Source organism: Leuciscus leuciscus (genome assembly GCF_965113295.1).
Source record: "Leuciscus leuciscus genome assembly, chromosome: 23".
Classification (NCBI taxonomy): domain Eukaryota; kingdom Metazoa; phylum Chordata; class Actinopteri; order Cypriniformes; family Leuciscidae; genus Leuciscus; species Leuciscus leuciscus.
Genome location: NC_138747.1, coordinates 6,244,911 through 6,266,140, shown reverse-complemented (window position 1 = coordinate 6,266,140; position 21,230 = coordinate 6,244,911). Strand labels below are relative to the sequence as shown.

The following is a 21,230-nucleotide window of genomic DNA, read 5'->3' as shown; positions in this document are numbered from 1 at the left end:
ACTGATTCAGCCCGAGTGAACCAATCATTTAGTATAGTCCGGTTTTGAGAACCGATTCGATCGGTTCAATAAAATGATCCTATTATAAAGAACGATTCGTTCGCGAATAGAGCATCACAAGTCCGTATTTACTCTCTTCTGTGTATTTTTAAAAACGAGAAATATAAAAAAGCATACTATAAACAAAGGACAGGCCGAAGGTTAATTAAGTAAAAGCAAGTTCAAACCAAATTCCATCAACCCCATCGTTATGCTGAAATCCGCTTGAACCATTTCGAAAACCTTTCTGTATTAAATTTGAATGACATGTATTAAAAAAATGTGTAATAAATGTTTAGAAAATAGACATAACACTCGCTTCAATTTAGGCGGTAGTATATCTCCCACCCGTACAGCAAGCGAATGGTTGCGTCCAGGAAGCGCGAGCGACTGTTCTGTGTTTAAGGAAGTGAATCTGCGCTTTTGAGTGGCTTGTGTGCCATCTTCAATTAAATTTTGATTTCTAGTCATAAATCCTTTAATCTGAGTCCATTTCACCTTTAACCAATGCAGTCGCTTTGTAAAACCCACATAGCCCGGATGGTTTGCTGAATGAATGAACCAGAGAGTCTGTTATACACTAGTTAAAAGCAGCTCTCGGTTATTACTTCACACTTTAACCTCACCTCAGCATTCAGCTGACATGTGGGAATGGCAGATTTCGAGTCTCATAGGCTTCATCTCTCTAGTTCTGTTTCTCATAGCTGTATGTTACATTTTGTACTCAGGACTGACTTCTGAAATCCATGTCAGGACTGGTTTACCCCCGTTCAGGAGCATCACTATAGCCTATAAATACAGAGTGGGACCTTATAAAAACTGTGGGTCCCTGTTCAAAGAGAGCCGCAGCATTGGATCCAAGCTGTCATGCATTGGGATCTTCTATGATGATCCAAAGAAGGTGAGTAGACTGTAGACTGTAGAATGAATGAGGCCATTAGTGTGCCTTGATAGGGAGCCTTTATTGCTATGAAAGAAGTCTCATGCTCATCAAGTCTGCATTTGTTTGGGAAAAAAAGCATCATATACAGCAGACTATATCAAAAGATAGGGAATAAACATTAATATTGTGAAAAATTATTTGAATTTAAAATAATGGTTTTCTATTTTAATATACTTTAAAATCTTAGTTATTTCTGTGATGCAAATCTGAATTCCCATCAGCCATTACTCCAGTCTTCACTCAGTGTCACATGATCCTTCAGAAATCATTCTAATATGCTGATTTGATACTCAGTTATATTATCAATGTTGACAACAGTTGCGCTGCTTCATATTTTTTGGGAACCTGTGATGCTTTTTTCAGGATGCATTGATGAATAGAAAGTTTCAAAAAGAACCGCATTTATTCAAAATAGAAATCTTTTCTAACAAAATAAATCTCTACTATCTACTAAAATAAATAAAATAAATTATTGACCCCAATCCTTTGAACGGTAGTGTATACTGTTACAAAAAATATCTATTTTAAATAAATGCTTTTCTTTTTTTACTTCTTATTCATTAAAGAATCATGAAAAAAGTATCACTGGTTCTGAAAAAAAATATTAAGCAGCACAACATTGATAATAAATCAGCATGTTAGAATGATTTCTGAAGGATCATGTAAAAGATCAAGTATGTTAAAAAATAGAAAATCATTAGGCTATTTTAAATTATCATATTTCACAATATTACTGTGTTGTTGTTTTTTTCTGTATTTCTGATCAAATAAATGCAGCCTTGATGAGTATATGAGACTTCTTTCAAAACATAAAAAATAGTGATGTTTCCACACTTTTGACCAGTACTGTACGAAAACCACCCCACACACACACTCACGCACACATAATGTAATATGTGAAATATAATGAGAGTTGAGAGATGATGGCTATGGGAATTAGAAATTGATATGCTGCACAATTATAGCAAATGTATATATCGCGATATGCATATTGCAACGGCTTGCTGGGGTCATGAACAAAAGACGAAGAGAAAATCACTCAATGCTCTTGGCTAAATAACTTTTGTAGCTTTAATAAATAATATATATTTAAATAATTCAGTGAAAACTAAGCAATGTGTTATTTATACATTTGATTATTTAGATCAAATTATTTAAATAAACCTAATGTAGGCCTTCCTGAAACCCTAAACCCTGTGATTTACACTTATGTTAAAATAACACTTCTTATGCTACAGTAAAACACTGCTGTTCACTTTCAGAAGTTGTAGGGATGTTTTCTTGTCACAAAAAGAATGTGAAACACGTACAGTACCAGTCAAAAGTTTGGAAACATTACTATTTTTTATGTTTTTGAAAGAAGTCTCTTATGCTCATCAAGCCTGCAGTTAAAAAAACAAAAACAAACAGTAATATTATGAAATATTATTACAATTTAAAATAATGGTTCTCTTTTTTAATATATTTTAAAATGTAATTTATTTTTGTGATGGAAAGCTGAATTTTCATCAGCAAGTACTCCAGTCTTTGGTGTCTTATGATCCTTCAGAAATCATTCTAATATGATGATTTGATACTCAGTTATTATCAATGATGGAAACAGTTGTGCTGTTTAATATATTTTTTTGGAATACTTTTTTCAGGATTCATTGATGAGTAAAACGTTAACAGCATTTATTCATTAAAACAGCATTTATTCAAAATAAAAACATTTCTAACAATATAAATCGTTACCATCACCTTTTATCAATTTAACGCATCCTTGTTGAATTAAAGTACTAATTTCTTTAAAAAAAAAAAAGTTATTGTTCCCAAACTTTTGAACGGTGTATATTGTTACAAAAGATTTCTATTCTAAATAAATACAGTTCTTTTAAACTTTTTATTCATCAAATAATCCTGAAAAAAGTATCTCAGGTTATAAAAAAAATATTAAGCAGCACAACTGTTTCCAACATTGATCATAAATCAGCATATTAGAATGATTTCTGAAGGATCATAAGACACCAAAGACTGGAGTACTTGCTGATGAAAATTCAGCTTTGCATCACAAAAATAAATTACATTTTAAAGTATATTAAAAAAGAGAACCATTATTTTAAATTGTAATAATATTTCATAATATTGCTGTTTTTTTGTTGTTGTTGTTTTTTGTTTTTTTTAACTGCAGGCTTGATGAGCATAAGAGACTTCTTTCAAAAACATTAAAAATAGTAACGTTTCCAAACTTTTGACTGGTACTGTATGTAGGTTATATAATTTTAAAGATATTTTAAAGATAATTTAAGTTTATTATACACACTTTAAGCATTATCGTATCGCATATCGAATATCGCATTATTTAATGAGTTATCGCATATCGCGCTTTTCTTCAATATCGTGCAGCCCTTATAGAATCAACTTCTAATTCCCACAGGTATCATCACTCTCATTATATTAGACTAATATATGTGTCATGTGTAAAATACCCAGTTGTGGCTTCAGAGCAGCCTGTGCTGTTTCCTGTTTACTGAACACTCAGTATGCAGAGCTCAGCCTCAGCACATCCAATACATTACACATGCATTAACCTTTAATTCCCTCGTGAAAGTAAATTAGTTCAATTAGTTTAGTGAATTCATTGCATTTAAATTTGCTGTTTAGTTTGTTTGTTTGACCGTGTAATCCATAACATTTCCCTTCAAGTAGTCTAGTCTCTTACAAAGGTCTCACAAGAGGGCTTTTCATCATAGAGATTTTATGCACACTAAGTTTCTGTTGTGATATTTCATCTATTCAGGTTTATTCATTTATAGCAATTTCTATGTGAATTGGTTATTGAAAAGTATAATTTCTGACCATTTGGAGATGTTGGTCCTCATGCACCACTAGATGGAGGTGTTGATATATAGTCTATTATTTATTATGCATTTGACCATGTGGGGGGTGGAATATGTTTGTATGTTCTGATATAATTAGTTTATCTGTTATTGTGTTGCTCTTATCGCCTATAATCTCATTTTATCATATATAATCATGATGAATGGCATTACATTTTCTAATTTGCCTGCTGTACACATATTTCTAATTTGTATCTCGCTGTGTTAATGCATCATTACTAAAGCCAAAGAATTAGTCATGGCTATTACATTATAAAACCTGTTTTGACTGATTACATTTGACATTTATTTTGTTGCAGAGGTGTTCTTATAGCAAACTAAAAAGTGGTAACATAAAAAAAGAATTTTTTTTTACCTTTTTCATTCATTATTTACCTTCATGTAATTCCAAACCCGTACGCTTTATTTCACACACAATTTTTAAAAAAAATTTATAATGTATTAATTAGGAATTAGGACGCTCTGATGATAAACTGACTCCACCAGATCGGTTTGACTCGTGAACAAATCTTTCAGACCAGTTTTATCAATCGAACGAGCTGATTCATTGTCAAGATCTGACTCAAGTGATTTATTCATGAATCTGGCATTGCTCCTTTTAAAGCTTGAAAGTTCCAGTTCAAGCTTAAAAGTTTGCCATTCTTTTTAATTGCTTGGAAAAGACCACATTAATCAAAATTCTTTATGGTTCCAAGAAAAGAAAATCACCTCAAAAAGTTGGAAATATACAGTAGTTCCGACTCCCAATGGTGTTTCAATGCTGAATACAAGTCAGAACAGTTTATTTAAGAGATGAGTTTAGCTTATGTTGTGTCTATTATGAGTTTATTCACGTAGTGAAGTCCTAGAGGAGCTCAATTCTGATGTTGTTTGTCTTCAGTCTTCAGTTGTTTGTATTCAGATTCAGTTCGGTACAGTATGAATATTAGAGAATGTGGATGTAGGCATGCAGAAGTAGACGATCGAAGCTGTCTAGGGTGTATTAAGAGAAAAAGCACCAAGGTTATTATTGCATGAACCCGAGCACGGACCTTTACCTCAGAATGTCATAAAGAGGAAAGCAGAAAAGGTAAAATCTGTCAGAGTTGTTGCCCTATACCTACATACTTCACTTGACCTTAATGCCCTTACACTTTTAGGGAATATAAATGAGCTCATACCACAACTTCTGTGACTTTTCATCTGACCTTCAGTGGCTCCAGTGACCCTCTAGGTTATATCACTTTTCAGGTTGTTTAGTTCTCACAAAGTTTTGCAGCAGTGTGTTTTATTTGGGATTTGGGAATGTATTTATATTTATCTATTTATGTATGGATTTATCTGGCAAAAAAACTCCGCAGGAGCCATTGCAAATGGAGGTTCAGTAAACATGGTTTCTACAGCCGAGGCAGTGCAGAAACCCACCGTCCTGCTCAGTTTGTGTAGGTTGACGGTGTTGCTGGAATTATTTCTTGGCTCGTTTGGCAAAGAATATCTCTTGGTTTTCCTGTTTGTGCACAAGACCTTCTTGATGCAGAACTTGCATCACATTTCTCACACCTCCTGCCCACCTCCTTCTCAACCGGTCAAATCCGTTTTCATAGCGTTAATGTGTACTCAGCCTCCCACCAGAAAGCCCTACTGGAATGGAGTCGGACTCTTGAGTGACAGCTCGGCCTTACTTTCAAAGCCTCGTTGTCAATGACATACTGTTTTTTTTCTTTACCCAAGTCCCCAATTAGCAACTGTCCAAAGCTCTACGCATACAGCCATGGCCAAGTTCTGATCCAGTTCAGCTAATTGGCATAATGATCTCAACTCGTTGAGAGAGAAGCCTGGGGTGCTAAACCCAGGGGTCAGAAGCTCCTAAAGGCTGCTGATAGAAAGTAGAGAGAGAGGCAGGAACAGGATTGGAAAACAATGAACTCCTCTGGGATGAAAGATTTTACCACAAGGATTGGCGTGACCACCCTGGTTCCTCAATTTCGGATTCACTGACTGCTACTGTAGTCTGCAAGCCCTCAAGCTTTTGGGAACTTCCTCTCATCAGGCCAAACAATGCGGTGGAAGTGGAAGCTCGTGGGTCTGAAGATGGTTGCCATGGATAAGAAGAGCCGGGGAGACTTCTTCACATGCCGGATTTTGTGAAGGGCCATGAAAGGCATTCCAGTCCCTAAGTGACGGAGAGTTTTAGGGTTTGCTCTTTCTCTGTTCTTCACGTCTACTTTTTGAGAGTCAGTCAAAAAGATGAAAAGAAAAAATAGGCGCACCAGATGCTTGTGGCGAAGGCTTTTATTAGAGTATAGGTGATGCTGACTGTTGTTGTAATTTGAGTAGTATTTCTGCTGGATTTTTTAAGTATGTGCAATTGTGCACGCTGGTGCTAGTATTGCTCATTCCTTAGCACAAGAGGAGGGGTTTGCGATGGTTCTGTGTTGTGAATGGACTAACTTAAGTGTCTGTAATATCAAGACAAAATGTTATGACATGTTAGCATGTTCCAGCACTGCACTGTCAGAGAAATTGTCCAAAAAAATTTTATTTACGAGTCTTTTTACCTTATGTACCACTTGAAAGTGCATATGAGTAGCTTAATGGGTTAGTTCAGCCAAAAATAAAAAATTCTGTAATCATTTACTCACATTTATGTCATTATTACATTATTATATTACAAATATTTTTGGGTAAAAACTTCGGTTAAACTTTTAGTTAAACTCAAAAAACGAATATTAAATATTGCCTTGTCAACTAATTTAATAAATCAGTTTAAGTTGATGTATTAAAATGATTAAACCTGAAATATAATATATTAAAGCTACACTGTATAGAAATATATATATATTTTTTTTTTAAACAAAGTAATCAAATAAATGACAAAAGCACAGTGAAATGACTAAACAAACTAAAATGAAATGAAAACTGAACATTTTAAATTAAATAATTAATAAATACTATGATAGTATATAAATAATACTAAAATAACACTGGTTCACTACCTGTATGACTTTAGTCCCTCTGTGGAACAAAAAAAAATGATATTTTGAAAGTAATTGGGTTTTTAAACAACATTGGACACCATTGACTTTTATTACGGACAAAAAAAAATTCAGTGAGATCATGATGTTTTAAAACGACATGATAGATTACTCAATTTGTTGGTGAACTATCCCTTCAAGGGTATTAATTTGCACCCTTTAGGAGGAGGTAAGGTACAAAGTGTTTATTTGAGGGTACATTCCCAATGGGAAGCTAAAAGTAAACATTTTTACACATTTTTCTGACAGTGTGCCTTACTGTTACTGAAAAGTTAGTATTTTAAAAAACCCCGTGAGGTACATACTTTCATGCTTAGTAGCTTGCAAATTGTGTGTTCTGTGACACCAGGAAGTTAACTTTAGAGGATTTTTTTGATTGAAAGCGAAATTGATATTCTGGCTTGTAAACAGAAAGATGCCTTGATGCCTTTAACTCATGTCAAAGATGGGCCCTAACTGAGTGCTTTCTCTTCTTGACAACTGTGAATTATTTAATGAACTTGATAGCTTATTGAGATCATCGAAACGATTCATCACTCCTGATGAAAACTGACTAGTGACAGAAAAGATAATGTCAACAGACTGCTATTTTCAGTGAGGAACTTAAGCATCCTGTTGTCAACAGACGTCTTGTAACAGAATTCCAACTGGCTCTCGCCATCAAAACTATTAGTATTTTCACAGCATCCTGGCTGTCTGAGGATGGCAGGAACATGAAAAGGCAGTCCACTGTGAAGATGCGGATAGCGGCAGTGACAGCGAGGGGGAAGGGAAGATGCGAGAGCTTTTTAAAGTGCGTCTGAAGAGATGAATAAATGAGTCTGCCTTTCCGAGGTATTTTGGAGTCGTTTTCCCAGAGGACTGCTGCAACACCGTATAACCTCAGTGACATTTCGCACATTTGCCAGAAATTGATTTGACTGCTGCTTGACAAGTAAAATGACAAAAGTAAAACATAACCGCTACGCTGACAGTTACATGCTCATCAGTACTTCTGTCGTCCCGTCAGTTCAGTGTCTTGAATGATCTTTTATCTCCGTATTTCAATGTATACAAGCTTTCTTTTCAGATGTTTACCTCAGTCGGGACTAAACACGCCACCTTACGGTTAACCCTCCTTCCTGTACCCACATTGCAACTCTAAATCCAGTTAGTCTGAATGAGCTTTTCCAGTTGTCGGCAGGAACGTGTGATTTTTGTAGTGTGACTTAATGGTATTTTGATTGGTAGTTTATTGTAATGCGTGGTGTGATGTAGTGGTTCAGGCTCAGTGAAGCCTAAAAGTCATTTGGTTGCTTTTTTGCCATCACCATTTTGCCTTCAAACGAACAAAACAAGATACTCGATGAAAAATAATGTAGGGCCATCGGGAATTGATTGGATTGTAAAATATATATTTTTAGGTTTGTTGCATGGCTTCCGTTTCATTCTGTGATCTACATTCAATCAAACTACCTGATAATTGTGATGAATCCGCATTATTTTGCAATGTGGAAGTAAGTATTTCCTTTGAATGTGCAAGACTTCCGATTAATTTGCCGGTATAGGTAAATAACTACAAAAATAATAAAGTGCAGTAAATAGTAAAACTATTTGCGCTACAAATCCGTGTTTTTATGATTGTTAAGAAGATCAAATACCATTATAACAAATAGTTTGCGTTATAAAGCAGCAATGCAGTTTACAATATAAACGAATAAAAATAACTAATAATAGTGTACTCAGAAGTATACTATTATTCTGGGAGTTTAGTTTTCACATACAGTAGTAAATCGTTTATATTTTTTATACTTTTAAATTATAAATTTTTTAGTGCTGTCAAATCAATTAATCGCGATTAATCGCAGGTAACAAAAGTTTGTGTTTATATAATATATATCTGTGTGTGTGTATGTATATACTACATATACTGTATCCATACATATGTGTGTGTACACACAAACACACACACACACATATATTATATAAACACAAACTTGAATGTTAGATGCGATTAATCGCAATTAATCTATTTGACAGCCTTAATTTTTTTTTTATGTTTTGGAATAACATGCACTAATGAATCGTTGTTTCGGCTCCCCTGCAATATTTGACATCATGTAAAAAAAGAAACTTTGACAAAACTGTTGACAGAACATGGTCTCTGGCAATCCAGAGTTTTTGTTGTTGTGATCTCATTTATTTATATTCTAATGCCGTGTTGGGAGAGACTTAGTCACAATCTGTGTCAAAGCCTCTGAGCAAATGGAGGCTTAGTGACAGGCCAGTATGTTAAAACACACTCCCCGTGAGCAACACCTGCTGGGAGCGCACCAGGAAACAAGACCTCCCGCAGACCTGGGCCGCAGAATGCTCCTGCTGTGAGTAGACTACTCGAAGAATTACAAAGAGTTATGCTGTAGAACGATGTGCACATGAAGGAAAACTAAAATCAGTTTAACTCATCTGGTTATCTGCTTTTCTGACTGATGTTTTACCTGACTGGCAGTGCAATTTATTCCTGGAAGGCCCGGCAGGAGGCCGAAAGTGACCCAGAAGACTACGAGATGAATGAACACTTTCCTCCAAATGAAAGGATGGATGTTCTGTGAACTCTTGCAGTCTCTTTTCTAAACAGACCTTCATCTGTCACAGTCTGTCTTCAGCGACCTAGCCCTCTTCCCTCTGAATCCTCGAGGGACCTGAACCCCGCGCTGAGACTGGGTCGTACAATCCATCTCCCCGATGCCCTCATTTGCAAGCGACGCGTATTTGCCTTCAGTTGGTAAAAGCAAGAGGCGTGCATGAAAAGTGACTGTTCGGGCATCTGTCCACACTGGTCTCGAAGCTGCCAAACACTATGCAGCATCTTATCAAACTATAGCTTCGTTGTTGTTGTTTCGCCACACAATGCCACCTGCTCATGCAACTCCATCTAATCCTGTGTTTATATGCTTTTTCAGCCGTGGCTTTGTTTATTCTCATTAAGCTAGCTTTTCCTTTGTGACTCACTGAATCATGGACACGCTCCCCGTTGTCTTTGAACACAACTCCGCAAGCAAGAGTGAGGGAGTTTTTCCTGCTTATTTGTTGTGTAAGATAAGCCTTGTGAGAGGTGTATGGCTCTTTTTGCTGGTTACTGCAGCAGTTGATGGGTTTTAATGGGGTTGGGAAAGTTTTTTGTGTGGATATGCTGTTTGGGGAGATCAGTGTTTGTTGGCAAGAGAAGTGTTTATTGTCTTTGATATAAGCCTGCTTTATTATTAATGATATTTGAAAAGGTTTCTTAAGCTCACCAAGGATGCATTTATTTGATCAAAAATACAGTAAAAAAAAACAAAAAAACAGTAATATTGTGAAATATTATTATAATTTAAAATTTTCTATTTGAAAATGTAATTCATTCCTGTGATGCAAAACTGAATTTTCAGCATCATTACTCCAGTCTTCAGCGTCACATGATCCTTCAGAAATCATTCTAATATGCTGATTTGAAAACAGTTGTGCTTCTCAATATTTAGTTTCTTAACCCTTAATTAACGGTCACTTTTGATAAATTTCATGCGTCCTTGCTGAATAAAAGCATTAATTTCTTCTTTTTTTTTATCTTAAATGAGTGGGCTATATATCCTGCTAACGATGCATTGAATTTGAAATGCTTGATTATACTATGACACGATTATTTGAAATATTTTCTTTTTCTGCAATATTGTTCATGCATTATTTACTGTACATCTTGCAGTGCTTTTATCTTGTCATATTTTCTTCAGAATGTTTAATCATTGTAATAGTGTGTCTTTTTCATTATTGTCTTGATTGACAATAATGTCAATCAAGTTCAACCATCAACCATAAAGTATCAACCAACTATCAACCATAAAATTTCATTATTTTATGAAATAAAAACCTTTCACAAGATTTACACTGGTTCTACTTTCCGAAATGTGTGTTGTAGGTTCCAGCACAGAAGTGTCGCTATGCTGTAGGCAGTATTTTGAGTGAAGGTGAGGACGGACCCAATGAGGACCAGCAGCAGCTGTATGAGAAGCACGGTTTTCGGGTTTTCTCTTTCCCAGAGGTTACACATGTCGTCACGGCCTCCTTCCCTCACCGAACCCCTCTCTCTATTTTCCTGGGGGTGCAGAGGGTCTATCCACAGCTCAACTACTACATCAAGGTAACTTGCTCTTCTTCATCATTCACCAAATGCCTGTTCTCTAAAATTCAAAGCTTTACAACTTCACTTGAATGCTGTGTTTGTGCAGTAACTTTGCTATTGCCTAAATTAGGTGTGTTTTATTTATATTTTTATTTCGTCCTTATGTGTGATTGATTCTGACAACGTTCTTCTGTTTCCTTCAACATTGAGTGGTGTATTGGCGCATAGAGGTTGTGAGGGAATGAAAGCTGAGTTTGTTAGTGTTTTTGGACTCTATCTAGAGGGATGGAGACAGTAATTATTAAGCAGTAGATTTAATCATAGCAATTAAGGACAAAGAGAGAGAAGTGCAGGGGATGAGGGCAAAGACAGCAACAAATGAGAGTTGCAGGACTACGAATTGGGAAGGAGGAAAATGGAGAGGGTGCATAAGGACAGAAAGGTTTGGTGTTAAAGAGAAAGCTGTTTTTGAAAAGATCTCAGAGTAAAGATGCACACTCAAAAGACACTTCTTTATCGTTCTTTGATTAGGGGTAAAAAGAAGAGTGAAATACCTTTGCAGCGATATACTGTTAGCAAATATCCCGACTGAGAGCAGCATATTTAGACGAATATGTAAATATGTACTGCACGCTTTCTTCTCAATAACAAAATAAACACACAACAAAAATGACAACGGTGAGAAAACAGAAGTTAAAGGAGAACTCCGGTGAATTTTTAAGTTAATATTGATCGTTTTACCTTTGTGAGTATTGTCTATAGAAAAAAAAACGAACCGGATCGGTGCTTGCAACGCGGAGCTGTTACAGTTAATGCCCAGAGCTCCCATTCGGCTAAAACGGCAGTTATGGGGGCATAAACCTAAAGAGTGTCTTTGTGCCTCTTAACAGACACAAAATGCAATTAAAATGTCTGTCCAACATGAACAGGGCCCTTACATGACAACAAGATGCGTTTAGCAACTTAGCCATTGTTTAAACTCACATAAATAGTGTTTTAGACAGCTAGCTGTAGTCTCGCGCTGAAGTCCCGTGGGAACTTAGTTGTAGCTGGAAAAAGTGCAAGTGATTTTTTTTCCCCAAACCACTTCAGCGGAAATCCCGCTCTGCAGCTGATTTCATTGGTTTAGGTTACAGTGACGATTGACATGACCAATGAAAACCTTAGAATCAGCTGCAGGGCGGGATTTCCCCTGAAGTGGTTTGGGGAAAAAAAATCACTTGCACTTTTTCCAGCTACAACTGAGTTCCCACGGGACTTCAGCGCGAGACTACAGCTAGCTGTCTAAAACACTATTTAGGTGAGTTTAAACAATGGCTAAGTTGCTAAACGCATCTTGTTGTCATGTAAGGGCCCTGTTCATTTCGGACAGACATTTTAATTGCATTTTGTGTCTGTTAAGAGGCACAAAGACACTCTTTAGGTTTATGCCCCCATAACTGCCGTTTTAGCTGAATGGGAGCTCTGGGCATTAACTGTAACAGCTCCGCGTTGCAAGCACCGATCCGGTTCGTTTTTTTTTTCTATAGACAGTACTCACAAAGGTGTAACGATCAAGATTAACTTAAAAATTCACCGGAGTTCTCCATTAAGAAAGCATCTGATCAAACTGATGTGCATATGTTTGCACCAGCTCTCCATTTTGAGTCAAGTCATGTCATGCTTATTTATATAGCACCTTATAAAATGGATTGCTTTAAAGCAAGCAGCTGTACAGTATTAAACATAAAAAATTGTCTCTGTGTCGCTTTCATTTAGAATGGCAGATAAAGCATCTCTGACTTTTTTACTCGTTCTGACTTTGACGGACTGAACAGAACAAATGAACCAGAGAAGATTACCACGTCAAGGAAGGCGGAGCTTCAGAGCACACATATACCTATTACGTAATCGCTATGGAGCAATGGTATTTTGAAAGTGTTTGCAAGTCGGAGCAAACTTTTCTGGGAATTTGGCTTTGGAAAGCTGTTTCGAACCCCCGAAATGAACTCTAAATGAATGTGGTGCTCAAATGGGCAATGCAAGTTTGAGTCATTTCCCGATACCACTCCACGCAAAAAGAATTTTGCAGAAAATGTGTGTTCTGCAAGCCTAATCACTGGCTTGTTGCTAAGGTGTTGTCAAGGTGTTCTAAGTGTTTTTAGAGGCAATTTTAACGGCCATCACATTTTCTCCATATTTTTGGCACCATTTGTATTTGTGTGTGTGTGTGTGTGTGTGTGTGTGTGTGTGTGTGTATAAGCCTCCTCAACTCTCCCCACCATCTGCCCTGATGCAGCCTCAGTGTGAACGCAGCCAACAGACTCATGCTCCTTCAGCCTTTAGATCTGTCTGCTCAGCTGTTAGATTACTTGTCTCCTCCTGTTTGAGTCCTTCCCCTTGCCTTTTTCATGCATGTTTACTTTCTGTCCCTTATAGAAATCTTGATACCATCAACTTGCAGTTATAGGCTTAAGAAAGTCTGAAGAACATCTGTGTAGACCAATTGGAGTTAAATGCTGAAATCTATTATCTCAACCACTAGTGATCATCATTACATTAAATCATTCCATCTGTTTGGAAATTGTTTTAGTAAGTATGGGCTAAGACAAAGCTTCGGATTATTTAAAACCTCTTTAACATTATTCTAGTAGATGTCTGTGGTCTTTAATGTGTCTTGTGTTAAGTGAAGCACTTAATTTGTAGTTGCCTCAAGAAGATCTATTGATGCAGTGTGATATTTAAGATTGTATTACATGTCTGAATACTCAGTTATTAATTATTAACGTGGGCTTCCTTATACAATGTTGTTTTTCTTGAATGAGTGCAGCAAGAAGTTAGCTGTGGAATTATGGAGGATTTGGCTTGTGCGTGATTCTCTCAGAATTGAGAATGTGAGAATTGAGAAATGGATTTTTCCAGAAAGGTGGGCTACAGATGAGTTAAATCATTTCTATATTAGTAGCATAAACTACTATTCAAAAGTTTGGGGTTGGTAAGTCTTTTATGCTCAAAAAGGCTGCATTTATTTGATCAAAAACACAGTTAAACGGTGACATTGTGAAATATTATCACAATTTAAGCTTTTTATTTGAATGTTTTAAAAAGTAATTTATTCATGGGATGTGACACTTAAAGGGTTAGTTCACCCAAAAATGAAAATTCTGTCAGTTATCACTCACCCTCATGTTGTTCCAACCCCGTAAGACTTTCGTTCATCTTCGGAACACAAATTAAGATATTTTTGATGAAATCTGAGAGCTGTCTCACTCCTCCATAGGCTTCTATGGGAATCGAAACTTGCCGGCCCAGAAAAGTTATTAAAAACATCGTTAAAATAGTCCAAGTGACTACAGTGGCTCAACCACAAGTTTATCAAGCGACGAGAATACTTTTTGCGTGCAAAAAACAAAAAAAATAACGACTTTATTCAACTATTCATTTTCACTGAATGAACTCACGTAGTGTAACAGCGTCTGGGTTGTACGTCACTATTGGCCGACGCTGGTCATGTGTGTGATGCGAGTGACGTTCAACACAGAAGCACTTAGGGCTGGGCGATATATCGATATATTTTTGAAATGCGATATGGAATTAGACCATATCGCATATATCGATATAGTTCAAATTTGCACTGTGATCCTTGCTCCCCGCGCCTCCTTTTCCACTCTGCGTGTGTGTTTAGAGCATGTTATGTTATGAGAGGCGAATCATGACTACTTCAGAAAACCCAGCACAATAGGAACTACCAGGCAGTGACATAAGTATACGCTGAGATAAAGTTTTTCACCTCAGAAAACTGAGTTTCTTGTCCTGTCAGCCGTTTCCTGTTCTCGTAGCGCACACTCTTCAATTGCACGCGCAAATGCGGCGGCGCGCGCTGTATCGCCTCACTGATCAAGTGCAAAAGAAACTACGAGCATGCGACGCCGTTACGTTGTAAATTACACGAAATAAAAGTAATGCAGGTATGATTTTCATTCTATTCACCAGGAGCAGTTTCCATGTTTCATTAAATGTTATTGTTAATATTGTGTATTCACCATGATAACTGTCCTTTCCATATTAACCCCAAAATGCCACTATTTTTCTTTGTGTTATTTTTTATATTTTTAAATGACTGTAGTGGCTCATACCAACATTGTATTAACAAAAACTAGTTTGGGGGACTGCCATTTAATAACTTTAGCATAGGCCTAATGTTTATTTATTAGTACTAGTCTTTACTATTAGTCATATTCTTACAATTTATGTTATTTATATATATGTATATGTAAGTATGTGTATATATATAGGCAAATTATAACATTTTTACACAAAATTTGTTTATAGCCTATATATATTGAATGTAAACTTTGATAATCATAATTAATAAATCGCAATTACAATTCGAAGGGAATAATTGGCCATTTTGATTTTTGTCATAATCGTGCAGCCCCAACTTAGGTGAAGAAACCTGTTTATTATTTATTCATTTGATTTTGCAACTGTTCACTGAAATAGTTGGTTTCAATAAAACTACTTGTGACGTCATATTTGGCTTTGACTTTGAAAATTTTCTCTCACTTTGCGGAAAAAATATCGGGATATATATCGTATATCGATATTCAGCCTAAAATATATCGCGATATGACTTTTGGTCCATATCGCCCAGCCCTAGAAGCGCTGCACTGTTACACTACGTGAATTCATCTTTCCTGATTAAATTCCTTAGCTAAAGCACTCTGGCAGCATGTTTGCAGCTAAGAATTTTTAAATATAAAAAATATAAAAACAAACAGTTCAACGGATCACACTAATGCACTAACTGCTTGTTCATGGTCTGTTTCTCTATCAAAGTCTTTGCTATGCTGTCGTGTAGCATGTTCAGCAAGTGAGGAGGAAAAAACTTTCTTTTTGATCACATCAAGCATCTCAGACAGCCACAACTCTTTGAATAAAACCCGAGATTCAGATCCAACGTGCCTTTGTTTACGTTACATAACCCAATTCATACAGTATATCAACATATTGTACATTACATATGCATCAAATCACGAAAGAGCCACAGATACCCGACCCTAATCGACACCTAGGAGCCTGCCAAACAGAGTTTTTTCTAGCGCCAACATTCGTTCTGCTCTTTTGATGCATCACAGTCACTCTTAAATATATCTTTAAGAAGCGAATTTCCATTTTAAAGAGCTCTCTCTTTTTACTTCACCAGCAAAAGGCAAATATTTCTCATCATGAATAATCCATGGCAGAGGCCGTCTGTCCGTAGCTTGTGTGGGCTGCTGATGATTGAACTTCGCGTACAGTAAGAATGAGTAATTTGAAGGCAGTTGGTGATGTGAGACGGAAGGTTGGTCCTCTCTTGTTCGTGGGCAGATTGCACAGAGACGCTTCTAATTCTGACTGGGACAGTATAAGGGAAATCCCTATGGCAACCAGACCCATTTCTGGAGAGGTCGTTCAAGTGGGAACCTTGGTCTGCTTTCTTTGTGTTTTATAATGTGCAGTAAAGTAACATTTTGATATCGCATGACCAGAAAATATCATTCTTCACCCTTGATTTAACAGAATTGTGCATGCTTTTTGGTCACAGTTACTTAAGGCAAGCATCACTATTACTGTTCTTAAGCTTAGGGTTTATGGATTTTTAAACAAACCTATAATACTAACTGTCTGAACTTTTCCATGCAATTAAATGAAACCTTTTGAACACAGAAGAATCTTATTGAACCGATTTGTTGCAGTGTTCTATGATTTCATGTTATGCGTACCAGATGCATAATTAGTCGGATCATTTTTTTTCAAAGATTTAAATGCACAACTATATTTAAAAATTGTAATGTATTTTTTAAGTTTAAATTAAATTCATTTTCAGGATCTGTATTTCTGTACAATTATGGACAATTAAAATTATTCATATTTAGTAAACTGAAATTTTTTTGCAAATGTAAATTGTTTAATTATTTACAGCATAATAATAATGATAATAAAAAAAAAAAAAAATCATGACAAATTGTTAAATTTGCTCAATAGAAAATAAATTTTTTGAGTAAATGTATACATTTTTGCCAAGTTAAAAAAATCCTTTAAATTTTGCGTTGGAGAATTTTTTTACTTTAAATATGTTATATTATCTTCAAAAATATTTCCAATAGAGCCTCACCACACACGTTCTCACTAGACATGCGTGACTTGTTCCATGTCAATTCAAGCTCATATTGTCATTTGATGCAGACAACCCATTAACAACCGTTTCTGATGCGCTGACCTGAGTTTAGCACTTCCGGGAATCATCACACCCGTCAGACATCCTGACAGCATAGAGAACAAGCTTTCACATCAATCGTATAACACACACACGTCACGCAGAACCTCAGCAGTCCTCATCAAAGGCAGGAAGTGTCTGTCTGGACATCATGATTGAATGAATGGGATCAATATTTGGTCAGTCTTAGCCTTTCATTTTCTCTTACGTGAGTACACAGGAGAAACAGCATCTTTTTTAAGACTCTGCTGCTTGCTTCCCTGTTCTCCTGCTGGTCTGTATTGATCCAAGAGGTTCAGGTTACCTGTGCTGAGATAACACTACATGCTCAATATGACTTGGTCTTTTCCTAACCTCAGTCCTGCAATGTGATTTCTTCTCGAGACACAACGGTAGTTCACTGATCCAGATCAAATCTAAAATATATGGTATTAAGGGCAATTGTTTTGTACTGGTTGACAATATTATCTGTCCACTGCAGTTCAGTTTTTTGGTAATTATAATTCACTCATTATTTGATGTTTTGTTTTCTGGGATAGCTTTAGTCATAAGCGCTGAAAATCATAATTAATTATTTTAATATGTCATTGTTTATGTTCAAAATGTTCTTTTGTGAGAATAAATCATTGAACTATGCTGTTTTGTTTTGTCTTAGTGTTGCCGAAGCCATAATGAGGATACGCTTGCTGTTAAATTGGCTCGTTCCAGTTATATTCCCTATTATAATGGGAATCTTTAAAGTAACAAGCACATATTCAAGATTGAACCCTCCTAATTAAGGCTTCATTATTCAAGTTGCGAACTGTGAAAATCAAGACTAAAAGAACAGAAAAAAGTGTATTATTAGATGTTCCACTATAGGCACTGTGTTAAAATTTAAATGATCAAGAAATGCCAAGTAGCATAATAGTGACCCAGTTGCAATGTGGGAAGAAAAAATTATTTGTTGGACCAGCAAAAGTACTTTTGCCAAAAAATGAGTGTGGTGCAAATCTAACACCTCAGAAAACACTACTTACTGTGAAATATGGTGGAGTTAGCATCATGCTGTGGGGTGGCTTTTCATTATCTGGGACTAGGTGTCTTGTTAAAACAGAAGGAAAAAAACGAATGGTGAAATATCCAGGAAACTTTTGCAAGATAACCTAGATAAACTGACTCTTGGGCGAAAGTTCATTATCTGCTCTGGATGAATAGTGGCTGACAGACAGTCCAATTCGAGAATCTGTTGCACTTTTTGAGAAATCCAGTGCACAGGTGACATTTGACTAACTAGAACAACTGTTGCAACTTTGAGCCAAAGTTACATCTGAACTATGTTAAGTTGATTTAAGGCTAACTCCTGAACTGTCAGAATACTTCAATTGAGTATTTAATAACATACAGCGTTACATACAAAAATTGACGGGTTAGTTTGTCCAGAAATTAAAATTGATAATTTACTCACCCTCATGTTCTCCAGAAGAAAGAAAGTCATTGAGGTTTGGAACAACATGTGTATGCTCTTGTGAAGAAGAAGTGAGCTTAATTGTATTGAATGTGCATCTTAAGTGTACACTTTCGTGACTTTAAGTAAGTGTACTTTGTAATAATGTCAAGGTTGACCTTAATATAAAGTTTTACTTTGTGTTGACTTTACATTGTGTTGACTCCCCCCCAAGTCCTATTCGTCCGCCTCACCGTGGCGGGGGGGTGAAACAGGAGTCTGTCATCGATACACAGCGGGAAGTAAATTCCTGGTAGGTTAAACCATGCTGAGAAGATTACAGACGCCTGGCTAAGGACGAGGGCACAGACCTAGTGGCCTTGCAAGCCGAGGTCTGAACCCAACTGCAACGACAACGACAAACAAGGGCCTCAGTACCCTGCACGCCCCTGTGCCCGTTCTACGGCGGCGGAACGATCCGGCCAGGGACGAGAGGCTGCTAAGAATCTCAGGTACCAGGCCGCCATCTGGGAACCGACTAAAGGACCGGACTATTAACACCATGGCGCTCGACATTGCTACCTTCAACGCCAGGACTGTATCGAGTGAGGCAAACCTGGCTGCCATCCTGGAAGGTTTGAACAGCATCCGCTGCGACGTGCTAGGGCTGTGCGAGACCAAGCGCCGGGAGCCGCTGCACGTGCGCTATGACGACGGCAGGACGGTCATCTTGGGCGCCAGGGAAGAGACGCGGCCTGTCGGTGGCGTCGGCTTCATTGTATCCAAACGATGGTCGCCGATGATTGACCTGGTCGACGTGACCAACCCCCGAGTAGGCGTGCTCACCCTGCGCCTGCACAATAAAACCACCATCCGGATCGTACAGATATATGCACCAACAGCAGCAGCTGCGGCCGAGCAAGAGGAGGATGTGCTTGAGCAGTTCTACGAGGCCGTCGAGGCAGCCACTACCCCCCGTGCCACCTACCTCGTCCTGATGGGCGATTTCAACGCCAAGGTGGGCAAGGGGTTGGATGGCGAACGCTTTGTCGGCCCGTTCGGCTGCGGCAACAGGAACGGACCGGGTGAGCGACTGGTTGCAATGGCCGAGACCAACCGGCTGTTCATTGGCAACAGTCTATTCAAAAAGCGCCCTGGTCGCCGATGGACATGGATGTCCCCCAATGGAGAGACAACCAACGAGATCGACTATGTCCTCTGCAGCCACCGCCGCATCCTGCAGGACGTCGCTGTCATCGGCCGCAAGTTCTTTGACACGGGCAGCGACCATCGGCCGGTAAGGGCCAAGCTGGTCATCAACGGCAGGACCGAAAAGCGTGCACTGGCAGCCAGCAACCGGGCAAAGCAGCCGGTCACCACTGATCCGGCCGTTTTCCACACTCTGATTGACCATACTAACTGGGCCCAGCTTGAAACGGACATCGACCAGGACTACGACCATTTTATTGGCCTGCTCAAGTCAAGCCGCGATGCAGCCGCAGTGCCGACCAACAGCCGGGCCAGCCGAATTTCGGACGCCACCAAGGCCCTGATGCAGAGGCGGCGGCAGATGCGCGCTGACGGACCCACACACGTCGAGTACGGCCTGCTGTGCAAGCAGATCCGGCAGCAGCTCAAGACCGACCTCGATCAATATAGACAGAGGCGCCTGCTGGTAACAGCCGAGGACCGCAAGAGCCTGAAAAAGTGTAGGCGGGCAATGCAACAGCAGCGCGGCCAAATACCAGCACTGAAGACTGTAGACAGGCGGACGATCAGGACTCGGTCCGGTATTGAGGCCGAGTGCAGGCGCTTCTACAGTGACTTATTCGCCAGCAAGGTCCCCATCCCCCCACCTAACCTTCAGCTCGACCAGCTGCCGTCCTTTTTGCCAGTACTGGAAAGTGAGGTCCGACATGCAGTCGAACAGGCACAGGCAGACCGGGCGCCTGGCCTGGATGGCGTTGAGATCGAGCTACTCAAAGCCGGCGGCCACTCACTTTGGATGGCCATGGCGGCCCGATTCAGCCGCTACATGGCACAATGTCAAATCCCCAAACAGTGGAAGACGGCCAAGACAGTACTGCTGTTCAAGAAGGGCGACCGCGAGCTGCTCAGCAACTACCGGCCGATCACATTGTTGTCGGCCGTGTACAAGATCTTCACTAAGGTGCTGCTCAACCGGTTGGCCAAACAGCTAGACGAACAACAACCCGTCGAGCAGGCCGGATTTAGATCTGGCTTTAGCACCATGGACCATTTGCAGGTGCTGAACCAGCTGCTCGAGCGGACCAGGGAGTACAAGATGCCGCTGGTCCTGGCTTTCGTCGACTATGAGAAGGCCTTCGACTCGGTCGAGATTAACGGCGTGTTGCTCGCCCTCCAACAACAAGGCATCGGTGACGAGTACGTGGCCCTGCTGCAGGAGCTGAATAGCAACTGCGCTACCACCATTACCCTGTTCGACCGGCCGCTTAATATCAAGGTCGGCCGCGGGGTCAAGCAGGGAGACACCATCTCGCCCAAGCTTTTCACCGCCTGTCTCGAGCAAAT

General features: G+C 38.6%; 1 protein-coding gene and 1 long non-coding RNA gene across 2 annotated transcripts in view; both read left to right on the top strand.

Annotated features, from left to right (window-relative positions):
- The first annotated feature begins 22 nt into the window (after nt 1-22).
- Nucleotides 23-21,230, top strand: part of tex264b (testis expressed 264, ER-phagy receptor b) — a 50,257-nt gene continuing 29,049 nt past the window's right edge. Inside the window, 4 exon segments of the mRNA XM_082155499.1 lie at nt 23-621; nt 624-656; nt 659-940; nt 10,810-11,031. Coding sequence (XP_082011625.1) covers nt 592-621; nt 624-656; nt 659-940; nt 10,810-11,031 — 567 coding nt within the window. The 5' untranslated portion in view covers nt 23-591.
- Nucleotides 1,793-6,684, top strand: LOC309487719. Its single transcript, XR_014201908.1, has 2 exons — nt 1,793-2,279; nt 3,233-6,684. It is a non-coding gene; the product is annotated as an uncharacterized lncRNA (long non-coding RNA).